This window comes from Panicum virgatum, chromosome 9N (assembly GCF_016808335.1).
Source record: "Panicum virgatum strain AP13 chromosome 9N, P.virgatum_v5, whole genome shotgun sequence".
Classification (NCBI taxonomy): domain Eukaryota; kingdom Viridiplantae; phylum Streptophyta; class Magnoliopsida; order Poales; family Poaceae; genus Panicum; species Panicum virgatum.
In genome coordinates, this window is record NC_053153.1 from 66018326 (window position 1) to 66031768 (window position 13443).

General features: G+C 43.9%; 2 protein-coding genes across 2 annotated transcripts; both read left to right on the forward strand.

Annotated features, from left to right (window-relative positions):
* The first annotated feature begins 665 nt into the window (after positions 1-665).
* LOC120689200 (protein ROLLING AND ERECT LEAF 2-like) lies at positions 666-6731 on the forward strand. Its single transcript, XM_039971516.1, has 6 exons — positions 666-906; positions 2141-3717; positions 3945-4019; positions 4383-4597; positions 5086-5309; positions 5773-6731. The coding sequence occupies exons 2-6, from the start codon at positions 2289-2291 to the stop codon at positions 6425-6427; spliced, it is 2598 nt and encodes an 865-aa protein (XP_039827450.1). The 5' UTR covers positions 666-906; positions 2141-2288; the 3' UTR covers positions 6428-6731.
* Positions 6732-7199: 468 nt separating this feature from the next.
* Positions 7200-12086, forward strand: LOC120691185 (endoplasmic reticulum-Golgi intermediate compartment protein 3-like). The gene is made up of 13 exons (XM_039974194.1): positions 7200-7487; positions 8325-8398; positions 8827-8910; positions 9028-9108; positions 9641-9721; positions 9906-9998; positions 10442-10621; positions 10722-10789; positions 10884-10944; positions 11064-11117; positions 11194-11283; positions 11559-11625; positions 11712-12086. The coding sequence occupies exons 1-13, from the start codon at positions 7349-7351 to the stop codon at positions 11801-11803; spliced, it is 1164 nt and encodes a 387-aa protein (XP_039830128.1). The 5' UTR covers positions 7200-7348; the 3' UTR covers positions 11804-12086.
* Positions 12087-13443: the final 1357 nt, after the last annotated feature.

A 13443-nucleotide genomic window follows, 5' to 3' on the forward strand; every position in this document is an offset into this window, starting at 1 on the left:
AATATGTTATACAAATATTTATTTAGTATACTTTGCGGGCATTTGAATTTAAACCAAAAAAAAATTGAATTTGACCGGTTACCAGTCAAACCGGCCGGTTACCAGCCAAACCGGCCGGTTACCAGCCAAACCGGCCGGTATACCGGTATAACCGGCCGGTATACCGGTATAAACCGGTTGAACTGGGAAGTTTGAATTCAAATTTGGATTTGACCGGTTCCGACCGGTAACCGGCCAAACCGGACCGGTATACCGGAACCGGAGGCCGGCGGTTACCGGTCACCTGTCGGATAATTAAACCCTGGTCCTAGCCCGTAGCGCGAGCCGTGGGGCGAAAATGGCAGCCCACCGTGCCGGCGCCCCCCGGGAGAGAACGGGGATTCGGGGAAGGAGGCGAAAGAAGCCAACGAAACGCCAGCCGCTCCACCCCCTTTCGGCTCGTTCCTTCTACCACCGGCTAGCGGCCACCCGGTCGTGCTAGCGGCCACCTCGCGGTGACGCGCACCAGCCAACCTGCGAGCCCAGGGCGGGCGGGCCCCGCGTGGCAGCGACCTGACACCGAGCCCCCCCCCATCCCCCGCCTCCGCGAGCCCGCAAGCCGCGACACGAATCCCCACGCACACACGCACACACGCATCCGCCCGCTCCATCCTTCCGCTAGTGGTGTTCGCAGCAGTCGGCGCCCCGCACCCTGCCCACCGTCTTCGAACCTTCTCCTCTCTAGTCCCTCACTCCCTCTCTCGCTACTGACTCTCCCGTCTCCCGTCCCGTCCTCGCCACCCCACCCCGACGAGAGACGGCCAGCGGGCCAGCGGCGATCTTCTTCGTCGTCTTCTTCTTCTTCCCCCCGTCCAGCTGCGGGACGCCGGGAGCCCGGCGCCGAGCTCTACCAGAGGGTCCAGCGAGGTGACTATTCTCTCTCTCTCTCTCTCGGACTCTCCCAGGTTCTGCCTCCTCGTCGGGCGGTTCGCTCCGCGTTTCGAGGGGAATCGGGGAGCCGCGGCCGCGCGCTCCGCGGTGGCGGGCGGTTTGAGGGAGGAGTCGTGGTCGTGGTGGTGGATGCGAGCGGAAAATCGAATCTTTCTGCTCTCCAGCTGGCGGTTCTTCGTCTGGGCTTGTAGTACGCGGCGTTGATGACTTAGCTACTTCGTTTCCTGATTTACTTGGCAATACTAATGGGTCCAGTTAGGGTACCAGTGGGTGTTCTACTAGGATATCCGTGGAAAGTAGGGTGGATGTGGATGATTGGTTCCGCGTGCGAGGAATTGCGTAATTGCGCTGTGGGCACTGCAGTTTCTGAATCCGTTTTATATCTGAATCTATTTTGCTCACCCGTCGGATGGCTGGTAAAGCTCCAGCACAGCGCCGCTTGTGGTTCTAGGCGTGTACTTCATCACCGGAACCCTTGGTCGGTACTGCCCTTGGTGCAATCCGAGCTTGTGTAGTCCCAATCTCTTGAGGGTTGGGTTCCTGCAACGCTCGTTGGTGAATTCAGTGTGCCTGGAATTATCTGAGTTGAGATTAGGCCGTTGCTAGTGAAGGATTCGGATGACGCATTTTAGATTCCCGAATACGGCCAAACCTGTTGTCGGTTGGAGCGGGTACACTTGGGCATAAAACTGATTTGTGTAGTGGATGGGATTGTCTGTTACACCACTTGGATTTCTCCGTGGATTATGTTTTAAGTTTGAGACGACTGAAGAAATTCCCAAAAATGGAACACCCGGTTGTTTGTTCTGTTTTTAGTATGTGCCTATTTCTCCAGTTTTCCGTTACATATCAGTGTGGTCCTATGATCTAGGAAGCTATTTTCAGTTACGTGAGTTTCACCTTCCAAATTTGTTTCTAAGCATAAAAACATGAAATTTACGACCTGAGCTGTGCAGGTCACTTGTTTATGATATATGGTATCACTGATTATAGTGTTAGATTTTGATGTGACCAGTTTGTGCATTATACATTGAACTTAATTTTACAACATTTAGGCAATAGGCATTTAGTTCGTGCAATTTCCATTTCCCCAGAATGTACTTTAATGGGTATACAAAATATCTGGGGAAACGTCAGCTTAATTTTCTTAAATGGCAGCTTTACTCAATTATTGGATACAATCTAATAGCAAAATTCTTTACTACTTTAGTGCAGGCACAAAGGTATACTGCCTGGGTGATCTCCCCTACAGATCAGCTTCCCTCAATACTAGCATAGATCTACAGTGCATGGCCGAGGCTTTGCATTGACCTGTAATTTTTGTTAGTCATTGAGGGTGGTGGTGTGGTGCACTGGCAATGGGCTCGCGATCAAAGAGCGAAGATGACAAGGCTCTTGTCTTGTGTCAGGAAAGAAAACGGTTTGTCAGAGAAGCTCTTGATGGAAGATGTGCTTTTGCAGCTGCTCATTTCGCTTATATTCAGTCACTTAGGCACACAGGATTTGCCCTGAGAAAATTCATGGAGCCTGAAGTGCCAACGGATTCGTCCCTATTCACATCAACATCTGCTACTCCAGAGCTTCCTACCATGAGGCAGAAATCGTTGAACCTTTCCCCATCCCTTTCACATCATGCTAGTGACTCTTTCTCCCCAGTTCCATCACCTTTATCTTCAGGACGTTTCCATGTCAACCATATGAAAGCTGGGGGGAGCGCAGTGACAACTGTCCAGGAGAAGTTGCTTGAACCTGTAAGAGCCACTCTGCAAACATCATCCCCTGTGCGTAGACAAGCTATCCATGATCTGGATGATAGTTCCACATTTGAAGCTCCGCCCGGTACACCACCATGGGACTACTTTGGCCTGTTTCAACCTGTTGAGAGCCAGATCTCATTTCATGATGAGAAGGAACTTGTTCATGAATTTGAGAATTCCGATGATATCAGGCGTCTTTGTGAGAAGGAAGGAATCCCAGAGCTTGAAGAGGAAGTGGAGAAGTCTCCTGCTCATTCTGATTTTATAACTAGGCACCTAGGAGAGGAGAAAGCTTCAGATCTCAAAGATGTTGAGAAGTCTCCTATGAATGGTGGAGAGGATGATCTTGCATTGTCAGAAGATGATTTTGACAATCCAACATCTGAATCTTTAGTACGTGTGTTCAAGAATCGCAATGACACACCTGTTGGATATACTGCAACAGGTCAGTCACCTGTGCAGCATCCTACTGATGAGTTAACTTCAGAAACGATTGGTTCTGAGACCGCAGGACCAAAAGATGGCATGGGAGTTGATTCTCAGGCTGAAACACCTAGAGATGGCATAAGAGTTGATTCTCAGACTGAAAGACCTAGAGATAGCATAAGAGTTGATTCTCATACTGAAAGACCAAAAGATAACATGAGAGTTGATTCTCAGACTGAAAGGTTGGAAGATGGCATGAGAGTTGATTCTCAAAATGAAAGACCAAAAGATGACACTGGAGTTGATTCTCAGACTGTAAGACCAAAAGATGACACCAGGGTACTGGACATTAGCATGTATGAAAGTGATGAAACTCCTTTGGCAAGCCCTGTGAAAGAAGTTTCATCTTCGACTGCTGCTCTCCCTATGAATGGGAAATCAAAGGAAACTTTTCGTGATGTAAGGAATGTAGTGAAAGATTTAAACTCATGCATGAAGGAGATTGAGGTCTTATTTATCAAGGCATCTGATTCTGGAAAAGAAGTTCCGAGGATGCTTGAAGCAGATAAAGTCAATTTCCGCCCTTTACTTCCAGAAGAAAAAGGTTATATCTTAGTAGGTTTACATTACTGTTCCATAACACATGCATTCAAGTTTTGCTTCAAATGAAGATAGGAACTAGAAAGGTTTTGGGATGAACACACACAATGATATGAAATTTCACTATTTATCTGTTGCCACAGCTAAAACTTTGCTAGTGGCCATTATTTTTTGTCACTCCATCTGTTCTAGTTTACTTACTATTGGGTTTATCTTGATATTTTGATGCAGCACCTGGATCAACTGCATCAGGTTTTTTTGCAAAATTATTTGCTTGTTGCAGAGAGGAAGTCCCTGTTCCTCAACGTAAGTTATTTTGCTCTTATCTAGTAATTATTACAGTTCTTTTTCATTCTTGTAACACAAGCACCTGTAAATTATTGTAGCACAATATATTGTTATTTTGATCCAATGCAATATTTATCACCCTGGCATATAGCTTTGCTCATTAACTGCACTGATGTGTTTGAGGTAGTTTAACTTTAGAGAACAACTATAGAGATCTCATTGTCATGTGGTCACTTTTTGGTCCACCATATAGTTTAGTTGAAGTTGAAACAACTAATGCAATTTTGGAGGGAGTAGTTAACTTATACCTTGTGCGATGAGCAATAGTACGGCTTGTGTTCTTGTCCACAATGACGTATAATGCCTCATGTTGTAATGCAGCTCCTCCTCAGGCTGAAGTGAAGTACCTTACCTGGCATAGATCAATGTCTTCACTTTCTTCTTCATCTAGAAATCCTCTTGGGACAACAACAAAAGATGACACTGATGGTCTCACTGGAAATATCTTTAGTGGCGTATACATGAATGCTGGCAGTCACGCGTCCACACTGGACAGGTTGTATGCATGGGAGAGAAAGCTTTATGATGAAGTTAAGGTAAAAAGCCTCTTTTTTCAGCATCTGTTCTATGACTTAGCCCCTGTTCGGCTGGCTGGGCTGGCCAGCTCCAGCCAGCCCAGCCGCTGGCGCTGGAGATTTCTTGTGAGACGAATTACTGTAGCCACAGTAATTCAGCCGCAGCTGATCCGTTCAGCCGAACAGGCGGTTAAGTTGCCAATTTTGAGATGACTAGAAGGCGGAACAAATAGACCATACTGATGCACAGCATGTATTTGAACTAAGTGCTGCCACACGTGCACACTATTATATGGTGGCTATACATGACTGTGACTGCCCTGGAAACCTGCTTTACAAAGCGATATGGCCGTATCATGCAGTGCACACTACCCCATACCTCCTACAGTGTTCAACTTAATTTTATCTCGTTACAACGAGATAATTGTTGTACATTCTAGAACCTTTTTTTTTTGCTTTAGATAGCCAAAATATGTTGATCTGACAGTTTTTCTTTTCCATTCCTCCAGGCGAGTAGTGCAATTTGCAGGCAGTATGATGAGAAATGTAGGCAACTAAGACACCAGGAATCAAGAGGAGAAAGCCAAATGAGTATTGACAAAACCCGTGCTGTTGTAAAGGATTTGCACTCCAGAATTTTAGTTGCCATTCAGAGAATAGACATGATTTCGAAGAACATCGAGGATCTAAGGGACAAAGAGCTTCAACCACAGCTAGAGGAATTGATTGGAAGGTATATTTATCCCTTCAGTTTTGACTGAACTACAATTCAATTGGCACTTTAATGTAGACCGGATAACCCTTTTGGCTCCAGTATAGTTGTGATCAGTTCTGAAACTGATTTACGCACTTAGGCTATGGTCTGGACCTAATGGAAAAAATGAGAAGTCTCACTGTGTGGCCTGAATGAAACTGGCCTGGTTCTGGTGTTCTGATCTACATTAATAAATGATACAGTAAGTAATTATGACCTGAATGAAATTGGGCTATGCTCTGGCCTGGTCCTCCTGGTCACTCAAGTCTAACTTAATAGATGAAATACTAGTTATGATTACATGGTGGACCAAAAATTTTCATGTAATGATGCTTGCAATATCTGATTTAGCATTTATTTAGTGCATTCATCATGTTCACATTTGGTAATCCTTTTTTATGGTATCTTTGTTGAATGAACACAATATTTGTCTCATTTGCAGCTTAACTCGGATGTGGCCAACAATGCTCGAGTGTCACCGGCATCAACATGAGATTATTAAGCTAGTATGCAACAGTGGCAGCATGAAGGTCTCAATTCGGTCAGAATCACAGTTACAAGCCAGTCTGCTCCTCCAGGTTGAGCTAAGCACATTATGTTCAAACTTCCAGAAATGGATATCATCCCACAGAGCATATTTGAATAGCCTAAATTCGTGGCTACTCAAGTGTGTGAAGTCACTACAGAGGAGGAGGAAGAGTTCCAGGAAAAAGAAGGTTGAAGCTGATCCAATAACCAAGTATGCTGTTGCGCCCATATTTAAAACTTGTGAGAGCTGGATGGACTTATTGGATCACTTACCAACCAAGGACTTGGAGGATGCCATTAAAAGCCTTGCCGCAGATGTAAACCGCTCTATACCACACCAAGAGAAGCGACGTGGTAGTTCAAAGCTGACTTTCTCATTAACCCATAGTGGAAGGTTAAATGGCGAAATGGGGGAAGTCCAGAGGAGTGACCTGCCTACAGATTTACAATCAAGTTTGGAGATATTCCTAGGGAAGCTTGAAACCTTTTCAGAGGTTTCGGTGCAGGATTATACGGTTCTCAAAGAGAAAATTGATGAGGCTAAGACAAATTATGAGGAGTGGAAGTAGATTCGGTGCAGTCAGACTAGTGGCTCTAATTTCTGGAATTGAACATAACCAGTCATTTATAGATGGATAATTAAATCATCTGGGTGTAAATGTTTGTCGAAATAATAGGGATAAATTACTTTGACCATTTTTTAAGTTTCAAATTAAGCCTAGGAAAGAATTGTAGATTACTGCCTAGTGCTATGCCGCCTTAAGTCTGCGGTTGTAAATGTAATATGGTGGTAATTAAATTCAAAGATGCGTGGATATAGAGATGTACATTCCTGTGGTTATATCAGTATATGAGGGATCCATTTTCTTCATTCTTCTCATCTCTTTGGAGTTTTTATACAAGTAATGGAATTATGGAATTCTGCATCTCTTTCACCAGCACGTGATAGGACAATGGATGCTATATTTGTAATTTATATGTATTCGTGGCTTCGTGCTATGGAATGCCTGTGCTGAAAAATGAAATTTCGATCAGTCACTCCTCATTTATTTTGGGAAATTTTCTTATTACTTGGATCGATGTTTGTACTTGTTTCTGGATTTGCTGTAGCTATGAATCATGGTTATAGATAGATCACGTAAAGCAGTATGAACACCAGAACCGCAACAAGGAGACTGATGCGTCAGGGACTGTTTGGTTTGAGGAACTCTGGAGTTTTGAGAGCTGAAATAAAATATAACTAGTAGTAGGTTTGGAGAAAATTCCCAAATAAAATGCTACTAATTCCTGACTCCTGTCTTATCACACTTTCAAGTGGACCCCACCCAACAGGCCAACACGAATCCAAACATTTCTCGCCGATTAGCCCCCCTCGGTCCGACAAATTCCAGAGATACCCTCCCCATTTCTCGCGGCGGCCACGCCGACGTCGTAGATCTCCTCCTCGTCCCAGGTTTCCGGTGGTCTCGCCGGCGGCGTGAGCTCAAGCGATGGAGCTCTGGAGCAAGCTTCGGAACCTGGACGCCTACCCGAAGGTGAACGAGGACTTCTACAGCCGCACCCTCTCCGGCGGCCTCATCACCATCCTCTCCTCCCTCGCCATCCTCCTCCTCTTCTTCTCCGAGATCCGTACGTATCATTCCCCCTCGTTTTTCTCCCCCTTGACATCTTCACCCCAGATCCATTTTAATTTCGCCCTATCTAGCTGCGGCGCAGCTTTGATCTCCCCGTACCATCTCGCTGGCTTTGCGTACAAAAGTGAATGTGTTCGGATGCCGAACAAGAGTAGTTTGTGCTGTAATGCATTTTGGACCCATTTCATACCAATGACGTGAATTCGAAGCAGTAGTTATTAAAATTAGCTGTCCTGTTTACATTGAAATTCGGCTATGGAAGCTAAGTCGAAAACATTTGGTAATAGGGGCCAGTGTGAAATACATGTATTGATTTGGCAACAACGTAATGGTGGTTTTGTTTCAGTTTTGATGCTGCATCCTAGTTTGGTGTCAACAAGGACTGAATAGGCTATGATTTTATACCCTTCTGTGTTGTGATTTGGTTTTTTAAGTTAGTGTATGAATTTAACAATAACAGTGAGATAGATTTTCTGTTCAGTTGGTACTGTGAAGTTATTTCTTCATCCATGGGATTAATAGTTTTGTTGAATGAAGTTCCATACTAGGTTTCATAAGATGTTAGGGATTGCTACATCATTTTGGTGTTTGTGTGCTAAGTTTCTGTTGCCTTTGTTTTTGCAAGCACGAATGCTATATGATGTTATGCATGTTCACCTTTATTCATACCTATGATACTTACTATTTTTCATGCTAAATCAAGAGAAACGTTTTGACTTGTTAGATGCTGCAAGTACCTTCTCTCGCAATGGGGCTTGTTCCTTTCTTTGTTTATCTAGATAATACTTCATGCACTGTAATTTAACTTACTGTTATGATAATTTTCCTGTAGGGCTGTATCTATATTCTGCTACAGAAAGTAAGCTCACTGTTGATACCTCAAGAGGGGAAAGACTACATATCAATGTTAGTGCAATGTTGTTTCCTCTCCCAAATCTTCCAATTTTCTTGTACTTTCTGGTAGCACTTACCATATTTAGAAAGCAGGCCATCGAAATCTAGTTATGCTAAAATTTATGTCTTTTGCCATCTTTCATCAACTTCAATTTAGTCTATGAACTATCAGTAGTGTAAAATTTGGAATTATTTTCTTCAAGTTTAGCTCAGATTGTCTTCATGTTAGTTATTGGCACATTACAACTTGACACTAGTGAACAAAAGATCTGTAGAGTTTATATAGTTCAAATGTGAAAGAACAATTGGTAGGCAGCTAGTTGAGATATTTACAAATTACTAATTTGGTGAGGCCCAGCGCAGAACATATGTCATCTTTTGCTGTATGTGAAGATGCTGCTTTTCTTTTTGACTCTTAATATGCATGGTTGGTTTTGCAGTTTGATGTTACATTCCCGGCCCTTCCTTGCTCTCTAGTTGCTGTTGATACAATGGATGTCAGTGGAGAGCAACATTATGATATAGTATGTGCACTGATTTTGCCCGTTTCCTCTTTTATGCTTTGTTTTACATATTCTAAATTGTTTCCCAAGCTTTACTGCATAAACTGTTTCTTGATGGGATAAACATCCATTTTGCAGAAACATGACATAATAAAGAAAAGAATTGATCATCTTGGTAATGTAATTGAATCAAGAAAAGATGGAGTTGGTGCCCCTAAGGTATATAATTTTACTTTTAACATTAACTAGAATGTGAGTGAAGTTGGTCTGATTTAAGCAAATCTGGACCTGCTTTTAGCAAGTACCATGTCTTTTAGTACTAAATTGTGCAGCATTTGTTATCATTACCTTTTGATTGCTATTTTGATTTATTGCAGCATTTGCGATTCTTGTTTTGTTTATTAATGAAGTTAGCAATGTCCTCATATTTAATTTTCTTTCAGTGAGCTTTCTATGACCTTGAAGAGGTACCAAGAGATATCATGTTAGTTATTGTTATTTTTTTTTCTCATAAAATTTCGGTACCTCACATGGTCCGTATAAATACTCTTTTAATATTTAATAAAGAACTGTTGGCTGGTGGACGATCTGCTTAAAATGTATTCTTAAATTCTGGTGGTGCTGGTGGTGCTAAGAGGCTGTCATCTTCTTTCATTAATGGTCAAATGTGGAATAGCAGCATATTTCTATATCAGGATGATTCTTCCTTGAACTAACTCCTTCCCCCCGTCCTGGTTTCTATCTTCTATAGATTGAAAGACCGTTACAGAAGCATGGTGGTAGGCTTGACCACAATGAGGTTTACTGTGGATCCTGTTATGGTTCTGAGGAGGTATACGTCTGTGACATTGTTACATTGATGCTACTTATTTTGATACATGCATTTTTTTCACATTGATGTTATTTATCCCATGGTCCTTCTGTCACTTCAGTTAATAAACACCAACAGATTTCTCCTTTAAAATTTCATTGCATCCTCTAAGAAGCCCTAATATTTGCATTGGCAACTTCACCAGTCAGATGATCAGTGTTGCAACTCCTGTGAAGAAGTTCGTGATGCCTATCGGAAGAAAGGATGGGCTTTCACCAATGTAGAATTAATTGATCAGGTACTATGTGCTCTATTAAATTTGGCCAATTTTATGAAAGTAGCACAATCATGTTCAATCAAATGTGTCTTAACAAAACTCGTATGTGCAGCACTCTATTGTGAATTGTGATGCATGATTTGTCCTCGAGTCCTTAGTTGGGTTTTCTGGTACATAGGGAGCCCGTATTCTTATCAAATGAATGGTTTCTACACATGCCTGTATTCATTTCTTTACAGTATACTATTGATGACCTTTTTTAAAATGTGTACTTGGTGTTCATTTCTTTTTCTTTGAACTTTAAAGCTACAAAAATGTGTGAGCCACCTTAATTTGTTCATGCATACTGCATTCTTTTACTTAGCTAAGATTTTTTGCTGCATGCACCTGATTCATTTAGACATTTTTTGTTTTACTTTGTTGTTGTGTTTTCTTTTTAACTAGTTAGTTTCTTCACATTCCAGTGCAAGAGAGAAGGCTTCGTACAAAGGTTAAAAGATGAGCAAGGGGAAGGTTGTAACATCCATGGATTTGTAAATGTGAATAAAGTAGCTGGCAACTTTCACTTTGCCCCTGGGAAAAGCTTGGAGCAGTCATTCAACTTCCTGCAAGATCTGTTGAACCTCCAACCTGAATCTTACAATGCAAGTAGAATTAAATTCTCTTTATCCTTATCGGAGGAATTATAATTTTGTTTATAACCATAAACTGATAATTGTCCATTGACCGCTTTCCTGGAAACAGATAAGTCACAAGATAAACAAACTGTCCTTTGGGGAAGAGTTCCCCGGTGTTGTCAATCCTCTTGATGGGTATGCTTTGGAATTTAGACTACATTTCAGAACATAATTATATTTCACTTTTCTCTACAACTTTTCCCATGCCTAATTTTGCCGAGTATTTCAGAGTTGAGTGGACACAGGATAACTCCAATGGGTTAACAGGGATGTACCAGTATTTTGTGAAGGTAAAATTTTGGTAACTACTGGCGATATTCTTGAATACAATTCCTTAGATGTAAGCTGCAGGGGACATGAAGATATTGATCCTGCCTGCTTCAACCTGCTAACCATCTCTTTTGTACAGGTTGTTCCTACGATCTACACGGATATTAGGGGACGCAAGATTCACTCAAATCAGGTAAATAGCATTCTCCATGCCTAGTTGTACTTCTGAAGCCTAGGCTTGTGATTAATTAGTTGCCTTCTTTTTGCAGTTTTCTGTAACGGAGCACTTCAGAGAGGCAATTGGCTATCCTAGGCCTCCACCTGGTGTATATTTCTTCTACGAATTTTCACCAATTAAGGTGATGAAGGATATCCCTGTGATTTTATATTGTCAGACTAGCATTTCTCTTTTGTTCGTTGTGGTTCATCTATTGATACCCTGCAACTTTTGACATTCAATCATCCTTTTGCTCTAAAAGCAAAAAGCATACTCTGCATTTATTTCTTAGAATTGACACTCCAGTTTTCTTATCATGTTGGTCTCTTCAAGATAACATGCGAAGATCACCATCTGTACAGGTATATGTCATCCTCTACATTAAATTCATTAGTTGGTCTGACTGTTCCTTGACAGGTTGATTTTACTGAAGAAAATACTTCGCTCCTTCACTTCCTGACGAACATATGTGCTATTGTTGGAGGTTTGTCATAACTCGCAGCTATGCATAATCATATGATAAACGAAAGTCATAAATTGCCAACCCCTTGTCCATCTACACTTTTGCAGGTATTTTCACAGTTGCTGGCATTGTCGATTCTTTCGTTTACCATGGTCATCGTGCCATCAAGAAAAAGATGGAGCTCGGAAAGCTTGGATAATTCCAATTCTTAGCATATACTAGTCACTAGGACCATATAGTCAAAACTGAGTTAACTTGAGCTTGCACTGCCTCGAAAGGTTTGGCGATGACAACTGGGGAATTTTGATAAGCTGTAATACATCTGTATCACTCAGACCTGCTAACTTATTTGGACCTAGAACTTCACGTTTCAGCGACTTCCTTCGTGGTGCAGAGGGGTCGGTACCTCACCACGCTTATCTAAAGATGTGTAAGCAGATGCATCACTGCAGAGAGGTCAATCATGTTGCAGCATTCCCAAACTGCTGTTAAAATTTGTGATCCTGCTCCGCGCCGCGTATTCCCTTTTTGCTTGTGTCGGTCTCCAGCATTTAGGGGGTGATTGGATGGCTGCATTCAGCCTCATCCAGGTCGCCGGATGCTCATCCAGGCTCGCCGATGCAATGCATCGGCGAGTCAGCCTGTGATTGGATGCCTGCATCGATACTGGGCCAGGCTCCCGAGATGCATTCGGTGCTTCTCAGCTTGGCTCGCGCGGTGGTGCAGGAAGCATGCCACCATGGTCTAGTTTGCCTGCTGTAATCTCGCATTCATGCAACCAATTGCATGCTTCTTGTGGTCTGGCTGAAATAAGCTTGCAAGTAAACAGACTTGCATGCGCTGGGCCAGGGCCAACCAATCAGACTTTCTGGATTCGGATGAGGCCGGAACCATTCTCCCGGCACGCAAGTACACGCAGCGGCGGCGTGCCGGCCAGCGCCCAGCGGCCGCGCGGCTGCCCACGTTGCCGCCCCAGCTGCCGCGCTTGCCGCTCGGCGACCAGCGCTTGTCACCCCGGCGTCGTCGCCCGCCCGTCGCCATACGGCCAGGGGAGCCGGGGTGGCCGCCTCCTCACTGCACGTCGCGACGCGCCCCCGAAAAGGAGGTGTCGTGCGGCGGCCCTTTTCCAGTGGCCGTCCGACGGCGACGTCACCGGCAGCGGCGGGGCCCCGGTCGTCCGGCGTCGCAGTCGACAGCCTTTTTCTCCATCAATCAACGCGGCCGTCGACGACGATCGCCCAACCCGAAAAAGGCGAGAGATGCCGTGGTCAGACAAGCAGGCAGGGAGGGCCCGCTCGGTGATGACACTCCCTCCCCCGGCCCTGCCCGGCTGCCCCGCCGGCCGTCGCAGCGGGCGAGAATGGATGTGCTGATGTGCCCGGCCGAGGAAGGCCCGGACAGGAGGAATATATCGCCGTAGGGCTCGGTCTCCCCATCAATGATGCGGATGCCACACAATCCAAGTGATCTGTCGGGGCGGCGAGGGCCCCCCGGCGTCGGTGAGCTGTCCCGGTCACGCCCACTGAATGTGCAGCGCCGAAGGGATGTCTCCGGACATCGCCCAAAGCCCAGTCTCGACTGCTTAGTTCAGTGTATGCCTGCAACGATTGGCCTCTCGCTGAATGAATGTTCAGTTCAGCAGGAGAATTGAAGCCCTTGTTTTAGATTTTTACTCGTAAATCCCGTAAATACAAAAAAAAAGTCACATCGAATGTTGGATGGGTACTAAATAAAGTACTAAATAAAGTCTATTTACAAAGTTTTTTGCATAGATAGACTGCAAATCGCGAGACGAATCTAACGAGCCTACTTAATCTATAATTTTCAACAGTGATGCTA